Source organism: Miscanthus floridulus, chromosome 2 (genome assembly GCF_019320115.1).
Source record: "Miscanthus floridulus cultivar M001 chromosome 2, ASM1932011v1, whole genome shotgun sequence".
Classification (NCBI taxonomy): domain Eukaryota; kingdom Viridiplantae; phylum Streptophyta; class Magnoliopsida; order Poales; family Poaceae; genus Miscanthus; species Miscanthus floridulus.
Window position 1 is genome coordinate 20,503,105 of NC_089581.1, and position 20,536 is coordinate 20,523,640.

Consider the following 20,536-nt stretch of genomic DNA (forward strand, 5'->3'; position numbering starts at 1 on the left):
AGCGTGTGACTCACAGCGGGAGGATGCCCCACCTGCTGCTCCGGTCGGAGCATCCCGAGCCGAAGGTCGTGGTGACCAGTTGGTCAGGCAGGAGCTGGTTGGGGTGACTCCACCCCTAGTTGAAGTGAGGGGGCGTGGGTCGCAGCCTGGGAGCGATCCTCACCCTACGGGCCCATCGACGCCGGGTCTTGGCTTCAGAGTCATGCCGCTTACCTCCTGGTATGTTTTTCTTTGTTTCTTTTTTATCTTGTTGTTGAGTCTTTTTGGAGTGTGACTAACCTATACTTTTTGTCAGTGGCCAGATAATGATGGGGTTGAGCATCGCCCCAACTCCTATGCAGGAGGTTTGGAGGCCCACCCTACAGCGCGCCGCGGTGAGCGGCGGGAGGAACAGGGTGGTGGCGGTGAGCACTTCCCTTCCAGGGGAGGTGCTCCCCGGGTCAGTTGCTAGTATGGCGACGACGATGCTGGTGGCAATCCCGGTGGTGATGACAGAGGCTTCGCCGGTGGTGTCCCTCGTGGCCCCTCCTCCACCAGCTACGGTGGAAGAGGAGAAGGAGACCGAGCCTCCTGCCTCTTCGAGCAGAGGGCTGCATGGCTCACCCTCATGGTCAGAGCTGAAGGCACCAGGGGGAGATGCAGCTAGGATGGAGTCAGAACGCCTGTCGGTGGCCCGTGCAACTGAGGTGGTGGAGATGCCATTCGACGACGAAGCGGATGAGGTGGCGGAGCTGCTGGTGCCGTCGCGGGAGGTGGCGGTGGTTCAGTCGAAGGCTGGGCCCTCTGACAGGCTGCCGGACGGTGATATGGAGTGGCCCTACCCCAAGGACCCATCAAAGGTGTGGTTCGTCCTTCAGGATTCCCAGGAGTGTCTACTCTAGGACATCCTTAGGGAGAAAGGACTTGCCATGGAGTCCGATCTCGCCAAGCTATCGGTGAAGCTCGAACACGCCCTGGAGCAGGTTAAGTCCGCTCAGCAATTGGTCAAGGTCGACCTGCAGCTCACCGTGGAGGTGAGTTTCCCATGTTTGTCCTTGATCTCTTTGTTTCTTGTTGGTTACCTCAGCATGCTTGTTTTTCATTTTCGTAGGGTCTCAAGGAGATGTTATCCCACAAGTCCTATTTCCTCCGGATGGAGCATGCCTAGATGGCCAAGCTTGAGCATCAGCTGGAGTCCGCCAGCTGCAAGTCCCAGGATTGGGCAACTGAGGTGATTGCAGAGCAGGCGGAGGAGCAGCGTGCAGTGGAGCGGGCGACCGAGGTCAAGCGGGGGCTTGAGGCGATGAAGGCCCACTAGGCGAAGGCCGAGGCGGGGCTACCAAAATCCCTAGCGAAGACCGATGCAGTGCTCCAAAAATCCCTAGAGGCCCTTGAGTTAGAGCGGAACACCCTAGAGTTAGAGCGGAACGCCCTGGAGTCGGCCCGAAAGGCCCTAGAGTCAGAGCAAAAGGCTCGGTCGGAGGCAGACCAGGAAGTGCTCGTGCTTCTGGGCCAGGTGATGGGGACGGAGGAGGCGAATGCCCGACTACGTGAACAGGTGGCCCGACAGGCAGAGGACTTCTCCACCCTATAGAACTTCCGCCTCGGTACGTACCTTTTTTGTTTTTCGTCGTGTTGGTTTCTTCCTTTAGCTTGTTTCTAAGCTTGTTGCCCTTCTTCTAGAGCTGGGCAGAAAGGTGAAATTGTTGGAGCAGGGCCCGGAGACAGTCAAGGCGACGTTTGGCCAAAATGCGGAGGCGCTAGCCAAGTCCCTTGAGGAGCGACGTGCCCTCAAGGGGGAACTTGACCAGATCCGCAATGTCGCTTAGCTCATCGTCTCAGAGGTCTTCGGGTTGGCGCCAAGTATCAGTGCGCTTGCCATCCAGCTAGTGGAGGTTTCGGATGAGGTTTGGGCCCTTATCACACACGGGCTATTCTACGGAGCATCGGGGGTGTTGACCTTAGTGGCGACGTACCACCAGAACCTAGATTTCACCACTATCTGTAGCGGGTATGCCAATGGCTTGAGCATGGAGGACATCCAATCGCTTGGGGAGAGCTTGCTACGCATGCAAGGATGATGGCAGAGCAAGTCTCTGCACAGTGGGTGATGGATGCCCGCCATGAGGACGTGGCCGGAAGCATATGTCGGGGGGACATCGCCCAGCCTACGGATGGCATGGAGCCTAGGTCGGAGGTGGACATCACCCTGGCTTCAACCGAGCTGAATGTTGTCCCATCGGGGAGTGAGCAACCCATGACTTCACCGGTCGCACCGACAGCAAATGCCATCGAGCCGCCCCAATCGCTTGTAAAGTATAAGTAGTTTAGTAGATGTAAAAAAATTAAGCTTGTGGGGGAGCCCCCGTGTAAACATTCTTGTATACTCAATGAGTACATTCTGTTTCATTTTTTGTGATGGAGTCACCCCGTTCGGGGAAGCTTGTCCCTTCCGTTCCTAAGTTTTCCCTAAGCATAATTTTGTTTTTTATTCTTTGTTTCTCATACTTGCATGTTCATCCCATAGGCTGCAACCTTAGGAGCTCGGGGCGCGGCCCGTGAGGCTCAGCTGCTCGTAACCGTAGGTAGAGGCGGGGTGTGATCGGTCAGAATATTTTAAAGCAAAGTTACGTAAGGCAAATTAAAGGAACGAACTACCCTTTTGTTCGGGTAGAAAGGAGTTTCACCATATGATAGTAAACAAAAAAGGGAGGTAGTAGTGCACCCTCGTGGAGCCCTCGATCGACCCGAGCCAAAAAGTGTTCGGGTCGGGGTGCTCTTATAGGTGCAAACGCTAAGTAAACAATGGTAAGACTGAATTTTAGGGGAAGAAAAAATGACATAGCTATTCCAAGCGTTTGGTGAGAATGTCGTCATTGTCGTCCTTTAGTCAGTAGGCGTTCGGTCGGATCACTTCAACCTTCAGTCGTCCGGATCCTTGTTCGTTACGCCGCCTTTCTTGGCCACTGTTTCTTTGCCTTTTTCTTCCTTTGGCCCGCCGACCTGTCGCAGAAGGCGCTTGAGGAGCTCGTAGTCCTTGTAGAGGTGTTTGATGGGGTAGGCGTGGTTGGTACATGGGCTCTCCATGAGCTCATGGAAGTGGCCCGGAAGGTCCTGCTGGGGCTGCTTGCCCGTGTGATTAGCCATGGCGGCCAACGGGGAGTTGGCCGGTCGGCGGCGATCTTTTCTACTCTTTTTCCCCCTCTGCGTGGAGGGGCCATTGTCCTGATCCTGGAGCTTGGCCTTGCCTTTGCCTCGGCCTCCGTTGGAGCACGGCGGGAGCGGCGCTCGCTGGACGTGTTGGTCAAAGGCCCATGGTCCCACGCCATCTGGGTTGGGACTCCAGTCGCTGCTACGAGCGTCTCGGTTCGACCCGAGCCACTCGTGTATAGGCGGTCAGTGCGGAGCGGTCGCCAAGTCAAGATGAGGCGCAGATGCAGCCTCTTATGCCGCGCTTGGTGGCTGTAGCGGTGAGCAGGTGGAGCAATTCGTCTGGTGCGTCCCCACTCCCCTGGTGGGGAGAGGGGCCACAAGTCAGTGTCGCGATGTAGAGCTCTCCGCCTATTGAACGGCGGTGGTGTCCACTAGTTCTCGGAGGTTCCGATGGATCGCCTATTCCTAGGGGTCATTCGGCTTAGGACGGCCGCACAGAAGCATTGCCGCAGCGGTGATGTTCTGATTGGCCTGAGCGAACTATGGAGGATCGTTCCCCCTATCCATGGTGTTGCGCTAGACCCGACGGGCGTGACCTCGGGCGCCGCTCGCTGGTTTATGCACATGGGGTGTAGTGTGGTGTGCCGAGCGTACTGGCGCAGTTGGTGGCTAGATCAGCCGCTATTGTCGTAGCTCCTCACCATGCTCCCATGTGAGCTTGGGGGTCTCCGCACGATGGTCCGGAGGGGCGTGAGTCTACAAGAACTCTGTTACCACCGGTGGCTGTCCCGGAGCGTTCGCCATAGCGCACTCCAGGGACGGACGGTGGCTTGGCGCCATGTCGCCGATGCTAGAGCCGTCACTCTCAATATTGTCATCCATGAGGTCGAGGAAACAGGTGGGCGCATAGCTCGCCATCCCCACGAATTTGGATGTGAGAGGGGGTGGCATCGGCATCCTTCAGAGCCCCTGGGCATACGCGTCTTGGGGAAACGCGAGGCCGTAGGGGAACCGGTTGTATGACGGTCACGGCAGGGACAACGATGTCCCTATGGGTAATCGGTGGAAGATAGAGAATAGTAAGTAGATAACATCATGTACATTACTTACAATAGGGTTTAAGCAGAGAGTTTGCTCGGAATGAAGCGCAGATGCCTCATCGTTGAAGTCATCGTGCGTCCCAGAGCCAATGAAGGGCGTCCCTCCGATGGGCGCTGGAACAAGAGCCTCCTCGTGGAGGTGAAGTACGCTGAGCCGGTCAATGACGAAGTCTAGGCTTCTAAAGAGGAAGGCCTGGGACGGCTCGAAGATGGGTGGAACCTGCATCCCAACAGGTGGGAGTGCGGGAAACTCTAGTGAGCTGAAGCGAGTCGTATCGCCTGAGCCCGCCATGGCGAAGGTGGCAGAAAAGTGGGCCATCCAATGACTAAAAAGTGTTGAATGTACAACATCTTCCCCACGAACGGCGCCAACTGTTGGTGCAGAAAGTGACCAACAAGTAAATATTTGTAGTTTTGCCATATGTTGTGATCAGAGGTGGCCTAGCACTCAATGACATAGGGTTTATACTGGTTTAGGCAACGTGCCCTACGTCTAGTTTGAGTCGGTCAGTGACTTTATTCTAGAGCCTAAGTGCTCGAAGTTTGCAGTGGGGTTACAAACGGGAAGGAAAAAGATGGGGGGTACAAGAGGTCCGGTCGGAAGGGTCAAGAGTGACGGGTGCCACGCTATGAGCTAAGTGTTCAAGCGTGTGCTTGAGGTTCAAACCTAGCGGTTCTATGGTTGTGAACTAGTGAACTTGATCAATCTAATGAATCTATCTATTTGAAGAGAACACATCCCCTTTTATAGATGAAGGGGATGGCCTTACAAGTGAGAGGGACAGAATACGTATGCTTCTAAGCCTTGTTGCCCACGTCGATGGGTACAGGACGATGGTAGGCGCCCACAACACTGTTGGATGTCAGATGCACATGGGAGGTTGTTGTTTTCTTTGGGTATGGCAGACGTCGGCGCCTGCCACACTGTTGATACCTGGAGGCATGCAAGGGGTTTCACCATGTTCGCCTGGTACGGTAAATGCCAGCGCCCACAACACTGTTGATGCCCAGAGGCATGTGGGGGGAGCCTTACCGTATGGGAATTAATGACGCCTACAACACTGCTTGGGCTCTGCCATGCTAGGGAGGTTGCTAAGTACTATTTTTGTAGGTGTACAGGGTACAAACCCTGGCATTGCGGTTTAACTTGTGCGCCCTGCCTTACTTTCTCTGTACGTTTCCTGGTCCTTACCGAGCGGGCGTCCCCGGTCGGTTGGTCCCAGTCGGCTCTGATCGCGCCAGTCAGAGAAGAGCAGCGAGTAGGGTTTTGGCGCATCCCCGGTCAAAGACATGGGGTTGGAGTCGAAAGTAGTGCTTTGGCCAGGCTTTCTAGTCAGAGAGGCTGTCCGAAGGTGGGTTGGAGACCGAAGTGAGTGCTCCAGTCGGAATGGTGGGCCGGAGTTAGAAAACAGGCGCTGCTCCTCCTCGGCCAGACCTTCTGGCCTGTTGCTTAGATACTTGGGCCAGCCCATAAGTTGCGTGTTGTCTGCTTGGGCCGAGCCTTTGTTGGGAAGCCGGTCCATGAGGGACCCCGGGTTTATGAACCCGGTAGGTACACTCAATCATGGGTACGCCTAGATCATCCTTCTTAGCAAGGAATGGTGAAGTGAGGAGGTTGTCATACTCTGATTAAAGTGTGTTGATCATATTGACTATTCTTCTTGTGGCTGCTTAGCTTTATTCTTTCTCCTTCTCCTGTTATTCTTCTTCTTGGTCACTGTTGTCTCTTTAGGCAGGTATGGTGTCTGTGGATGTCCAGGAGATTGCATGATACAATTCTTCAAAGAAAACTTTTCCTTTCTATCCTTGATTGTGAAACAGATCTTGACACTGTCTGCGTAGATGATGGCTTTTGCGGAGCTTAGGAAAGGTCAGCCCAAAATAATAGGTGCCCTTACATCTCCACCTATTTCTAAAACAACAAAGTCTACAGGAATATATGATTGTCCCACTCGAATAATAGCGTCTTCAAGAACTCCCTTGGGGTAACAGAGTAACTAATCTGTAAGCAGAAACGCATATTTGTATACAACAAAGTATCTTCATTAATTTCATCATAAATTATCTTAGGCATGATGTTGACACTTGCTCCGAAGTCATAGATAGCTTCTTGAAAAATGTGAGGTCTAATGGCGATGGGAATGACAGGTCTTCTTTTCTAGCAAGATATAATCTATCCACCTTCCCATCGATAGTTGTATATAATAATATGTTGCATTGTGAATGTCGATAAGATTTGCACTTTCTAGATCTTCTGGTTGCCTCGGAATTTTACCTTTGTTGGACGGAGGAACAGCAGCAGCTAGCTGAGCTATTTGTGATTCTATTATTTTATTAAAGCTATGCTGGCTTTTAATGGCAGAAGCAAAGCTATCCATTCTATTATTTATGTTCTCTAAAATTTTATCATTGGTAGCTACCTTTCTAGATAATCCATCCATAAGTTTGGATTGGCCAACAATTAATACTATCAAGGGTGGTTGATTAAAATTATTAAAATTATTTTCTTGATAGTTACCTCGGTAATTACCTTGGCAGTTCGGCCTTTGTTGTTGATTCCATCCTTGATTCTACTGAGAACGAACGTAGTTGTTGTTGATAAAGTTCACATCCTCTAGGGTTTCAAGACAGCTATTTCCTGAATGCCCAATGTTGCCACACACTTCATATGTCATGCGAGAATCATGACTATGCATGACTTCTTGCTTCTCATTGGCTCGATCTTCAAGCTTCTTCATCAACAGGTCCATCTTGGCAGATAGCATGTCTACCTCCTTGAGTTGATGCATACCTCCACCCCTCTTGCGGGTTTGAACACGTTCTTCATTCCAACCTTGACTGGAGGCCATTTTTTCCACAAAAGCTGTTTGTAGCTAGTATGGTGAGTGACAGGAATGCGTATCCAGCAGCAACGTCCATAGTCTCACGGGTACTGTTGATCAACCCATGGTAGAAAGTCTGCATGAGTAGCCAATTCTCCATCCCATGATGAGGACATTCCACAGTGTACTCTTGAAAGTGTTCCCATGCCTCAGGGACAGATTTATCATGTTGTTGCTAAAAGCTTGAAATTCTCCCACGCAGAGCATTAGTCTTGCCTATGGGAAATAATTTTGCTAGGAAAGCAGTGTAGCAGTTATCCCATGTAGTATTTCTATCTTTGTTAGCATAGAACCATTGCTTTGCCTTCCCTAAGAGTGAGAATGGGAACAGGCGAAGTAATATGGCATCCTGGGTTACTCCTCTGATGGTGAAAGTGCTATAAATCTCTAGGAAGTATTGGAGATGTGCACTCGCATCTTCATGTGCCTTTCCATAAAACAAATTTGTTTGCACCATGTTGATGAGAGCTGGCTTGAGATCGAATCCATTGTCTCCAACATTGACTGTTGGTCCAGTACGGATGTTAGCCATAGTTGGAGCAGAGAAATCATGGAGAGTCATGTTAGCCATGGCTTCAAATTCTGGTGTTAAGCTTCGCCTTATATGGTTGTCTTCCGATTTTAAAGCTAGAACTTTCATGAGTTTAGTTCTAGTCCTTCTGATTAATGTTTCTGGATCTTCAACGTAGTTTGTCGAAAGATCAAAACCGATCATACATTACCCTGCATAAGATACACAAGTAGACAAAAAAAGGGTAAGCCTGTTTGAGCAGAGATCAATGGTTATCTTCAATCATATCAATAAGTATAAGTCTATCAATACTTTCTTTGCCTAGCTACCTTCCCCAACAATGACGTCAAAAATGCTTATTAGCATTTCTTAGCGGCGCTACTAAGAATAAGATTTTAAATCTAGTCCCTAGCAATAGCGCTAGAAATGTATGTTGGTATTTATTAATGTGTCACTTGTTTTTAAATAGCCACCTACTATAAATCTATACCTCCTAATTTTACTAGGTTGTCATCCCTAGTGATGATATTAGAGATACTTGTTGGTACTACGTAGCATTACTACTAGAATAATACTAAGCAGTTCTTTATTAATTATGTGACTATGAAGAATAAATAAATATATGAATGAAAAGGATATGCAAGCGCATAGATAATATACCATTGTAGAATTTTACCCGAGAGTATTTCAGGTATCGTATTTATATTTTTACCATAGGAAAGGTCTAGCATGGACATGTATTGATAACTTATACTATTGAAGAAGAAATAAACCATAACCAATATTCTACTCATAACAGGAGTAAGTTATAGGATAATATATATGTGTGTGTGTGATGAGTATTGATCAATGATAATGATAAATCACTCAGAGTACTCCTTTCTATAGCATTAGCAAGGTCAGGTAGAATATTAGAGGAATAATTTCTAAGTCATTCTTAATTACAAGTCAAAGAATACATTGATTAGTGTAATTATACCTAGTAATCATTGCTAAGATCATCGTCATATCTACACATAAGGGATATTACTAAGGAAGATTAAGAAGATAGCTTGCTCTTCCTTCGTAACCGAACCCTACGTGCGCCTATATTCATGGAGTGGACTACAAAGGACTCAACGGGAGTGTCACATCCGCGATCTATCATATGACCCAGAATATATGATGTGTCCGCAGGTAAACAATGTATAAGCACCACGCTACACAATATCGACCACCTATCCATGAATCCTTAGAGTGAGAGCTATACGAACTTATGCATTAACATAATGATAATCCAACTATATGAAGTATATAATCAATGTAGACCATGAACATTATAACAAAGAACATGAATAAGATGAATGCTGATATTGTCATAACAATTATAACTAGCATATAAAAGTAATGGAGATATAAAAGAGAGATGGGTACAAAGATTATACCAAACCACGCTCTTGACAAGATCGGGAATCCAAGTGAAGCCTGCTTGCCTCTCTGTAGACCTAGCCTAACTAGTTATGCCCTAAAATATGGTGGAACTCTGAGGATGATTAGGGTTTCTGTCTTCTTAAATGACTTATGCCTTTTTCAGGGGGTGTAAGGGCTGATATATATAGGTCGGAGCGTCCAACGTGAGCCCTTGATTAAACCGACTTAAAGGATGACGTAGATGCAACCTAGGAAGCGATGAAAAACCGATATAACAACGAGGGGCTGACAGATGGGCCCCAGGGGCCGGGCGGCTTACAGGTGGGGCCGGGCGGCGTCTCGCCCTCCGCTTCGGTGTGGAGTCCTCTTGAGTCTTCTGGTGTCCGTTTCGCTGCGGATAAGCGCAATTAAATCTGACACGTAGGTTTATCTTGACGGTTTTCTGGATAAACCCTACAGAAAATACAGATCCACCAAAACTCGTGGAATTTATTAGTTTAAGCCCATAAACCTTTATTGGTGATTATATTTATACCCTTATACATATTATATTAATAGTTTATAATGCTTGTTAACCATGTGCGTGACGCCAAGGATCTGCTGGGGATCAGGCCGGCGCCGCCGGGGCGGGCGATGTGTGGACGACGACGTCTAGCGTCGCGCGCGTGCCGCAAGGACACGGACCGGAGTCCGCGGATCACGAGCGAGGCGCGCCGCGGCCCGAACCACGCGCCCGGGACGCTAGGGGAGCGAGCGCGAACGGGAACGGGATCATAACATGCAGCCGCGTGGCCGCGGCCGTGACCTCCCGCCCGGTGTCCCCGACCCTCCATGACCAACAGCGCTGACAGCAGGTAATTAAGGCCGTCGGAGCAAAAACTGCGTGCTTGCATGCATGCGCGCGCCGGCAATGCGGCTGGTTAATTTGCACTTTATTGATGCCACATCCACCTAGTATTTGTGTCGTCGCTGTTCCGGTCCGTGTGGAAGAAGAAATCCAAATCACATTAATAGAAAAAAAAAACGCAGAAATAATGTATGATGAAAAGTGAAAAATTATGGGATTTCAAAACACAGAAACAGAAAATTTATGTTGTTTAGAACACAGAAATTTATAACATAGGAATCGTAGCATGTTAGACAAATATGGGTACTAATTACATTTTAGTGGTAAAAAGTTAAGATGAAAATACTAAAGGTGATCCTCTCTTACATTCGACATTCATGTGTTTACTAAATCTATTAGGCACTGATATGACCCCACAAGCTATGGGTCCCATAACTGTTACAGTACCTCAATTGTTATCCGGTCCTCCTCTCTTTCTTTTTCTTGAACGAAGACTCTCTCTGGTTCTTATCTAATCCTCGTTCTTTTTTGCTCATCTCGTTCCTCAACGCTGAGTGCAGGGGAGCGGGCATGCGCTCACCGCAAGCGCCAGGGGAGGGCGGCGCGTTCCTCCGTTCACTGTAGAGAAGCTAAGCAACCGACGAGGAGCCATGGTAGGAGACTGACGAGCGAGCCATGGCGGCAGTGATGGTCCAAGCAGACCAGGACACCAAGTTCTTCTCGCCTTAACTACTCTTTTTTCCCTCCACTTGACACACGCTACCTTGGGCTTCAGTGAAGAAAAACAAAACAATGGATCAGACTGACTGAATTCTTTCATTCCCATGAAATTGCTTGGCAGCTATAGTATTCTGGAGGAACGGTTTGGGCGATTCCTTAATTCCAAACGTTCACGTGAGTTTCCTTTCCTTCGATCTGATTCCTGCGATTTTTCTACGGTATTCCTTCAATCCAAACACCCTGGGCCTGTTTGGAACGTAGGAATCAAAAATACGGGAATAGGAAAAAATATAGGAATGGGGTGAATGTGTAGTGGTAAAACAGAGGAAAGAAAAAATACAGGAAATAACTAGAAGGGGTGTTTAGAACGCAGGAATATATAAGACAGGAAAAACGCAGGAAGTAACAAAGAAAAAAAAATAGCAACATGCTTCACTTGCATTAGCTGAAATGTTTGGGTCACCGACAACCTGACAGACTACGGTACGCTCCCTTTTTTCCTGTTTTCTTCATAGGCAGTGCATCGGGCATACGCAAAGGAAAGGAAACCAAGAGATCCCGGTAGATTTTTTATTTCCTGTGAAACGAGCATCCAACTACAGTAAAATGGAGGAAAGAAATCGATTCTTTCTGTGTTCCAAACACTCCAATCAACTTCCTTTCCTCTGGTTTTAGTTCCTACGATTTTCCTTCAAAAATCCTTTGAAACGCCGGGCCTGTTTGGAATGCGGGATTTTTTCTCTATTCCTACGTTTTTCCTGTGAAATTAAACTGATTGAAATTCCGACACGCGCCCATGTGATGTGACGTGTGTCGTGTGCGAGAGACCAACGTACCAAGTACATTACATGCCCAGAAACAAGTAAACAACTACAAGTGTCCGCGTCATCTACAAACGCAAGCGTAGAGACAGGCAAACTTCTGGTTTCTGGGCTGGTTTGGACTGATTGATACTCGTTTATTGTGAGAGAAAAATATTGTTGGTTGACTGGTTTAGACTGGTTGAAACTATCAAGCGAAAAGGCTGTTTGATTCCATCTGAAACGCTCTCGTCAGGTGACGCGATGCAATTGGCCCGGGCCCGGAGCAGAGCTTGGAGCGAAGAAGACTTGGGTTTCCCAACCGACGATTGGGGAGCTGGATGCGATTGCGGTCGGAATCATGGACATGGATCCATGACGTCCACGACAATTTTTAAACTTATGCTAAATTCGCAAGCAAGGATTTCCCCGCTAGAATACGACCGGGGCCTTGTTTAGATCACCGAATTCTAAGTTTTTTCGCTCTCTCTCCATTACATCAATTTTTAGTCACTTGTATGGAGCATTAAATGTAGATAAAAAAATAACTAATTGTACAGTTTAGTTGGAAATCACGAGATGAATCTTTTGAGCTTAGTTGATCCACGATTAGATAATATTTATCAAATAAGATAAAAGTACTACTATTTATCGGGTTGAAATTTTTTGCAATCTAAACGTGGCCCGGGGATGGTGAGGTGAGATGGCGCTCGGCCCTCCACTCTGTCGGCCCACGCGGGACGTGGATAGGCTGGATAGGCACGTCGACCGGGTGGCGTAATGTGCTAGGCACGGCGGGGGCCGGTGGCGGCGTCACGGGAGGACGGGACAGCCTGTACTGATGTCTACAGAGGAGAAATCGAATATGGTGTCTGGCTTGCTCGGCTAGTGGTATACGGAGCGATATCCATTAGCGTGGAATATCCAGAATGATAAAACGGTACCACTACTATTTTCTCTAGAAATTTTTTGAAAGCTCTTGATGGATACTGCCATACTGGATCAGGTAGTTGCGCAATGTAGTTGAGGCTGTGTTTAGTCATAGGAATTTGGATTTTGGGGTTACTGTAGCACGTTCGTTTTTATTTGGTAAATAGTGTTTAAATATGGACTAATTAGACTCAAAACGTTTGTCTCGCAATTTCCCACCAAACTATGTAATTAGTTTTTCTTTTTGTCTATATTTAATGCTTTATGCACGGGCCATAAACATTCGATGTGACAGGTAGTAACTTTTTGGAAGTTGAGGTGGAACAAGGGCTGAGCAAGCTGGCATACTATAGAAATTTTCACGTCAGCCTGTCAGAGATCACACCTTGCTGCACTTCCCTTTTGACTGTCGATAAAGAATCCGAAGTACTCCCTCCGTCCGCTCCACGGAACAATACAATTACGGTATCCGTCCAGAATAGGTCCCATTCTTCTATCTTTTTCGAGCTACTACCTTAACACCAAAGAAGACTTCAATCCAATGCTTTATTTCTATCTTAGTGAATCTCGATTCGACATTAAAAATATATTGATTCTTTCCCAATAAACGAAGACTATTTTCTGTAAATATTATGTATTTGATTCCATTATCGTACAACAATACTATATTTTTATTTATATTTGTTTATTGTTGATCCATCGAGCTCTAAGTTTAACCAAATTTATAGTAAATAATATTAATATTTATGTTCCCAAATAAATTTGATACGGAAATATACTCTATAAGCAATCTAGTGGTACTTATTTTATATCATGAACGTTTATACCTTTTATATAAATTTAATCAAATTTTAAATTATTTGGCTTCTCGAAATCCGAGAATTGCATTTTTTTTTTTTTGTGTGGATAGAGGTAGCAAGAGAGTGTGTGGGCCTTGCTGCGTCGGCGTGAGCAATCAGGCGCTCGGCCAGGCAGCTGAGCCAATTTGGCTCTTTCATGGGAGCAAGCTAAAATCCTGCTCGTGTAGTCACCGAAGTGCCAAATTCAAAGAACTAAATAGACACTGTCGCTTGCTATCCTCGCTCGATAAGACGTCACAGTCCTCAGGGAAGAAACTTATTAGCAGGCCCTACGAGTACTTCAGCTTACAGCATGATTCGTGACAGAACGTTAGCATGACAATAATAACACGCGACCTATATTCATTCAATCCCTGTCGCTCGCCTACAATCATTTACCGACGAGCTTCCGATTAACTATGCGACACATTGGCCACGCCCTATTCTTCGTGTGGCAAACAAATGTTTGGAGGGATGGATCGGATCGACGTCACCTATGACGATAATTCTTTTTTTTTTTGGATCAAGTGATTTCTTCCTGCATAACCTCTGACAAATGTATTTTTTTTGGATCACGAGTATTAGAATAAATGATTCGAACTTTGATTAAATTGATATAAAAATATATTGATGTTTATCATACTAAAGAAGTATTAGATCCGATAAAATATATTTATACATACTTTGACTCATAATTAAAAAGTGCACGACGGAGTTTACATAAGCGACAAACACGGGGACTTCTTATTTTAGTTGGGGCGAGAATGTGATTGTATTGTTTGTTTTGTGGTTGTCCGTGCATCATCAATGCCTGATATTTCTTTCAGACTATCGGGATCCTAGCAATCTGATCTTGACGTAGCTTGCCTATTGACTTAGGCTTGGTTTACTCGAAATTTGGGAATTTGACTACCGTAGCAATTTCGTTTTTATTTGACAATTAGTATTCAATCATTGACTAATTAGGCTCAAAACGTTAGTCTCGCGATTTCCAACTAAACTGTGTAATTAGTTTTTTTTTTGTCTACATTTAATGCTCTACGTATCGCAAAATTTGATGTAATAGCTACTGTAGCACTTTTTGGGAAAATTTTTTGGAACTAAACAAGACCTTAGCACAATTGTAGAAAGAAATCAAACTTGATGAATAAAAAAAGGAAGAAATCAAACCGAATCGTAGGTTTCGCCCGAGCGCGGCGGAACATGGGGCAGGGCTCAGGGATGCGCATGTCATCTGGATCTGGCACTCGACACGTTACCGTTTCCAAAACGAACGACACAAAGCGATAACGAGACATGCGGCTGCGATGCAGGCACGAAATTAGGGTCTGTTTCGTCTAGTAGCCACTAAATTTAGTAGCTTTTAGTCATTTTAGTAACTTTTAACCAAACGCTATAACTAAAAGCTACTAAAAGAATTTTAGTCATCTCCTCTGGAGTTACTAAAAATAACTAAACCGTTTAATAACTCCTAAAGTTTCGTAGCTCAAACTAAACACCCTTGCTCGCAGTTACACTCTTGCCGGAAAGGATAATGGCAACCACGTGCGAAATCACCGTGCTGTGATTTTTTACAGATCCACATGCGACTATCTACTGACCGGTTGGTTGATTGGCTGCTGCCAGACAAGCGGGCGAGCAGGGCCATTACTGCGCCGGGGCCGGTTTCCAACCCTCTTCCCATCATTCCATATAAAAAAACCCCGTTCGGTCCCACATTACATGACTCGCTTCGCTCGACGCTGCGGTTGCGGGGCGATGCCAAAATCGAAACACGCCTCCGCTTCCCCGTCTGGCTCGTTCGCCCTCTCCAAATCTTGTACCACCACCACGGACCGCGATCGATCTCGCTCGTATTCTCGCCCGCACCCGCCTCGCCCGCCTGTCTGGCTACCCTCCTCCTGGCCGGGCCGCCGCCTATAAAAGAGAGAGGCGGAGGCAGGCGCCTCTCTCCTCCTTCCTTGGTCCTCTCCAACCCCGCATTTCGTCCACTCGTGGCGGCGTAACTAGCATTCTGCTGCTGCCTGCATGGTGATGGAGGGGCGCACGGGCTCACTCTACGGCCGCCTCAACAGGAGCAGCACGCGGGGGTTCCTCGCCTACGTCGCCGCCGGGGCCGCCTGCGCGGCCGTCCTCGCCTGCTTCGTCCTCTCCGCCGCGGACCCGCCGCCGGCATCTGCGGCGCGCAACGATGGCGCGCGCCTCCGCCTGTCCTCGCGCTCGCCGCGCGTCTGGCCCGTAAGCTGTTCGCTCTTTTGCCTCCTCTCCTGCTCACGGTTCGTATGCTCTCTCTGCGTACCTGACGCTGTGCTCACGTCGCGGATCGGGATTGTGTTTTTTTTTCTCCCTCGCAGGACCTCGTGTTCAACTGGCGGGTAGTGGTCGCCACCGTTGTCGGGTTCCTCGGTTCCGCGTTCGGCACCGTCGGCGGTGTCGGCGGAGGCGGGATCTTCGTGCCCATGCTCAACCTCGTTGTCGGTTTCGACACCAAATCCGCCGCCGCGCTCTCCAAATGTAAGCTAGTAATGGCCTTTTGCCGATGCATGCATCTGCCGATTTACTCCCTGACACGCGTGCGTGCTCGCCTGGTTCGGTTTGGGCGCAGGCATGATTATGGGGGCTTCGGCGTCGTCGGTTTGGTACAACCTCCAGGTGTCACACCCGACCAAGGAGGCGCCCGTCATCGACTACAAGCTCGCGCTGCTCTTCCAGCCCATGCTTATGCTCGGCATAACCATAGGCGTAGAGCTCAGCGTCATCTTCCCGTACTGGCTAATCACTGTCCTCATCATAATCCTCTTCGTAGGTAATCATCGCTTGCCTTTAGCTTGCCGCTGTAAGCCTGTAGGCTACTGTTATGTGCGGCCCTGCTACTTTTATCTGTCCTGTGTACTGTGTAGTCGCTGAGATGGAAGCCTGTGCTCGTGTGACCGATTCATTGCAGGCACTTCGTCGAGATCGTTCTACAAGGGAATTCTGATGTGGAGGGAGGAGACCAGGATTCTGGTTGGTTCCTGTCACATTTCAGATGTCTGCTGTTAAATTACTGTGTATACTGACATCTCCTTTTGTTTACCCTCTATGTTGAATGATTGCAGATGGAGACACGCGAGCGAGAAGAGCAATCCAAGTCTACCTGCGCTGCAGGTGATGGTGAGAACTATACATCATTGCATGATACTTTGGCATCTTTGTTGATAGCGATTGGCATCAGTTACTTGTACGGCTGTACTTTGAGCTGATATTCATATTATGGAGTAACATGTTGTGGTCAAATATGAACTTGTTGCAGTGGTAATTGGTCCGAGTTATGAGGAGCCCCTCCTGACTCAGCCTCAGCCCAAGAAGAAGTCTGCATTGGTAAGCTACAAGCACTACAAATACCTATCATTGACGTTCGTGGCTTCCTAAGCAATTGTGGTTCTTAACGTAATCATATATTATGAATGTGCTTTCAGATCCACCTTTGCAACTTTGCCATGATTGGTTGACAGATATTATTCATATCTATTCAGTGATTCTTCGTGTATATATTAACATAGTTGGGGCCTAGGGTGACACTAATAAATGCTCTGAACATGCAAGAAAGCAAGAAGAAACAAAAGACAGTGTCACATGTCATCTAATCACTGGATTTTGCCCCCCTTTTTTATTTCAGGAGACTTTCCTGTTCAATTTGAGGTGGAAGAATATCCTTGTTTTAATGTCTGTCTGGTCATCCTTCTTGGTGCTGCAAGTTCTCAAGGTCTCCCTTCTACGTTGAACTATTTTTTATAATTCCTATTTAAATACAGTCCATCTTCATAGCAATGATTGATGCCTCTGAAGGATAATGACCTCATTTTCCCCATAAAAGTACAATCACTTTGGGATCAGTTACCTATGTTGACTGTCCATACCTAAGTTATTCTAGCACACATGTGCATACAAGACCTTTCAGTGGTCTTTCTTCTCCTTTGTCTCCTTTAGATGGAAATTGTTATTAACTGCCGTAAGTTTTCGAATACTTGCAGAATAATGCGAAATCATGCAGCACTTTCTACTGGGTGTTCAACGTTCTACAGGTAATGATTAGCTCAGCTTTGTGCTTCTATTTTTATGTCTGCCTGCCAGGCTGTCTTTCCAGTTGCAATAGTAACCATTTGTTCTGTTGCGTTTGGGCAATCATCTTTTTAAAACATAAGCCACGTTAGGCCTAGAGTTTTGGCATATCCATCAGCCACCTTTTGAGCATATCTCAACTCTCCATTGAGCATTAGACTTTAATTTGTTTCAAACTGAAAGCTGGGCGTTGATTCTGTTATACATCACATTAATCAGACATGAAATCCTTATCATTGATACTTTTTAACATTCTGCTAAATTATTTTAGGTTCCAGTTGCGTTGAGTGTATTCTTGTGGGAGGCCGTGCAGCTATGTAGGGAGAGTCGTGCACGGCGTATGAATGGGAACCTGGAATGTGTGTGTGAGGCCTCTATTGAGTGGTCACCAGCACAACTGATCTTCTGTGCCTTTTGTGGCCTTCTCGGTGGGACTGTTGGTGGCCTTCTTGGATCTGGTGGTGGGTTCATCCTCGGCCCACTTCTTCTTGAGCTTGGGTGCATACCACAGGTATTTAAGTTGCCTTGATTCCATGCTATTTTTGCAGTTCATTTTCAAATGCTATCAAGCATAACTGTATGTTTTGGTAGGTATGAAAGCAACTGTACTGAAAAGATCAATCCAGATACAGCTTTGCTACTTAAGCGCTTTCTCCACATGGGACATGAGCAAAAACATATTTGCAATATTTAAATTGAATAGCCAATCTTGAGCGTATTCTAATCTGTTAAATTGGTAAATGTGGTATAAGCTTAGAATCAACAAAAATAATTGTAACATTTACAGTAAATCCCTTTTTTGTTTGGCTAAATAGATTACTTCTGATATTGCATCGGGATTTTGGGGATTTTAACCTTTTCCTGTTGTGGCTGCCACTTTCATGCAGTAGTGTCTAAAATGTTTTGTTTTTGCTGATTTTTTTTACCACAATTGTAACCTTTTATTCTAAGAAGCATCCTGCCATCATAAACTAAGCTAATCATAGACATAAGATATATATCATTATTTTATACTGTCTGTCATAAATTATTGGTTACCTAGTCACAGGATTGTTGACTCATCAATTGGATTACACAGTAGTAAATAGTGTTTTCAAGTGTAAGATGCTGATCTAAGACACGCATTAGGTGCACCGTACTGACATAACAGATTGGACTATAATTTGGATTCTTGGATCTATGCCTAGGTTTGTTCTGTGAGTGTTACAATCAGGCCATCAAGTATAGTCTCTTTCATTGTTATTGTAGCCCTTGATAATTTTTTTTTATGAAAACCCATCTGGTTCTGTCCCCATATCATCTTGAATATAATCCAGGAAGCTCTCCTGTTGGCTGTTGTTGTCGTTGGAATGCAAAATGCCCTTTGGTATAATGATAAATTTGCCCAACTCTCTGGCATGGCCTACAACGCACCCCCTATAATTTGCCTGATTCAATAGATCATCAGAAAAGAAAGGGAGCAGGTAGCATCTGCTATTCTTCCTGGGGTCAGCTAGCTAGGACTTGGTATTAAACCCCATGTGATCTTTTATAGTTTGCTGGCCTACATGGCTTGGTGGCTACATGTTACGCCTTTACGGAAGAATGGTGTGAATGACTGAATCGGTTATTTCTGATGCTATCTTTTTTTTTCTAACACAGCTGCATCCAAATTCTCATTCATATAGTAGTGTTTGGATGTTGAATGCAATGTACAATGGTCAGAACCTGGACAGTGAATGCACAATATAGAGTAGCAGTATAGTTATCTCTACAATTTTCAAATGCTTAATGGGCCAATTAGTATTTTCTTTTCCATTGGGCAATCCAAGATTTTGGAACGAATACCTTTCTTGCATCGTGTAATTTGAGCAAACCGTGCATTTACTGTGTGAGAGTTTGCTCAGTCTGATAAAAGCCCAGTTGATTTGTCAGTGGTAACTATTCACACGTTATGGCTCTGTGTAATATGTAATTTTATAAGAACCGTGATGTCACAACTCTATGTTATCTTTGCGTCCATACACTTCTTTCATTGGCAAATAATGCTAACAACATGTTGAATTGTCTGGCAGGTCGCAAGTGCAACAGCAACATTCGTGATGATGTTCTCCTCCTCCCTCTCTGTGGTGGAGTTTTACTTCCTGCACAGATTCCCCCTCCCTTTTGGTAAATCCATGTTAGAAATCTCTAAATAGTTTCAAAAATGTGATTGTTGTATAGTATTGACACACACTGTTTCTCTATCTGCAGCTGGCTACCTCATTTTCATTTCCATATTGGCTGGATTCTGGGGCCAGTGTTTGGTTAGGAAGATCGTGCATGTGCTCAAGAGAGCATCAGTTATTGTCTTCATCCTCTCCTCTGTTATCTTCGCCAGTGCTCTTACGATGGGTATGGATCTATTGACAACTCATTGACTTGCAACTTTGCTTTAACTTGACGAATTGCTAACCTCATACCTGTCCAAGTTGAATTCCACTGAAAGTATTAGTGTTATTGTTCCAAAAAAAGTATTAGTGTTACTTAAATTCCTTTTGCAATTATAACATGCATCCTTGGGGAAAAATAAGCTTCAAGAATCTTATACTATTTCTTTTACTTGTTTCGTCTAAACTAAGCTGGTTTGATTTTTAACTTCTTTTCTAAGACCTGTTGTTTTGGTGGATTTCAGGTGTCGTTGGAACCCAGAAGAGCATTTCAATGATTAACAACCACGAATACATGGGGTTCCTCGACTTCTGCGAGTAACCCTGTCGATGCCTAATTGACCTTATCTCCCTCAAAATCTAGAACAATAAAGTCGCCAAGTGTGTGCACAGGTTAGCTCCTCGCTAACCCGCGCGCATCTTGCCCGACAGAGTCGCTTTAGTGAATTCAGCTCGTTAGCTCCTCGCTAACCGGCAGATCATATGGCTTTGGATTTGTGGAAGTGGGCGAGATTTCGTCGTGTCATGCATGTGTTAGCTCCTTGGCAACCTGCAAATGTGTGTGTTGATGCAGGTTTTTGTCACGTCTGCGTCAGCTCCTGGCTGACCAGCAAGTATTTGTCGTTCATTCTTGCGCTGGCTCCAGGCTAGCCTGCAAAAGTGAGTATTTGTTGCATGGAACATTGTAAATATCAGTCAATTTCCATTCTGTTTGTGCAGAGCCGAGTGCGTTTCAAGCCGTGTCGATCCGTGATATCTGCACGTAGAATTTGAATCGTCTGTAGCTCTGCAGTGTTTGAGAGAAGTTGCTATTTTGGACCTAAATGTGATGGATCGAAACCATGACATATGTAGT

The 20,536-nt window shown here is 46.2% G+C and overlaps 1 protein-coding gene and 1 non-coding gene across 3 annotated transcripts; both read left to right on the forward strand.

Annotated features, from left to right (window-relative positions):
* Positions 1 to 7,212: 7,212 nt before the first annotated feature.
* On the forward strand, positions 7,213 to 7,321 carry LOC136540988 (small nucleolar RNA R71). The gene has a single exon (XR_010780104.1). It is a non-coding gene; the product is annotated as a small nucleolar RNA R71 (small nucleolar RNA).
* A 7,790-nt stretch (positions 7,322 to 15,111) lies between these two features.
* On the forward strand, positions 15,112 to 20,399 carry LOC136519243 (sulfite exporter TauE/SafE family protein 4-like). 2 transcript variants are annotated; one of them, XM_066512790.1, is made up of 12 exons: positions 15,113 to 15,409; positions 15,526 to 15,685; positions 15,777 to 15,977; positions 16,116 to 16,177; positions 16,270 to 16,324; positions 16,464 to 16,531; positions 16,830 to 16,916; positions 17,185 to 17,235; positions 17,544 to 17,783; positions 19,327 to 19,420; positions 19,505 to 19,645; positions 19,926 to 20,399. In XM_066512790.1, exons 1-12 carry the CDS (start codon positions 15,200 to 15,202, stop codon positions 20,000 to 20,002), a joined length of 1,446 nt encoding a protein of 481 aa, XP_066368887.1. In that variant the 5' UTR covers positions 15,113 to 15,199; the 3' UTR covers positions 20,003 to 20,399. The 2 variants fall into 2 exon arrangements, with proteins under 2 accessions (XP_066368888.1, XP_066368887.1); XM_066512791.1 differs by lacking the exon at positions 16,830 to 16,916 and having other exon boundaries at positions 15,112 to 15,409.
* Positions 20,400 to 20,536: the final 137 nt, after the last annotated feature.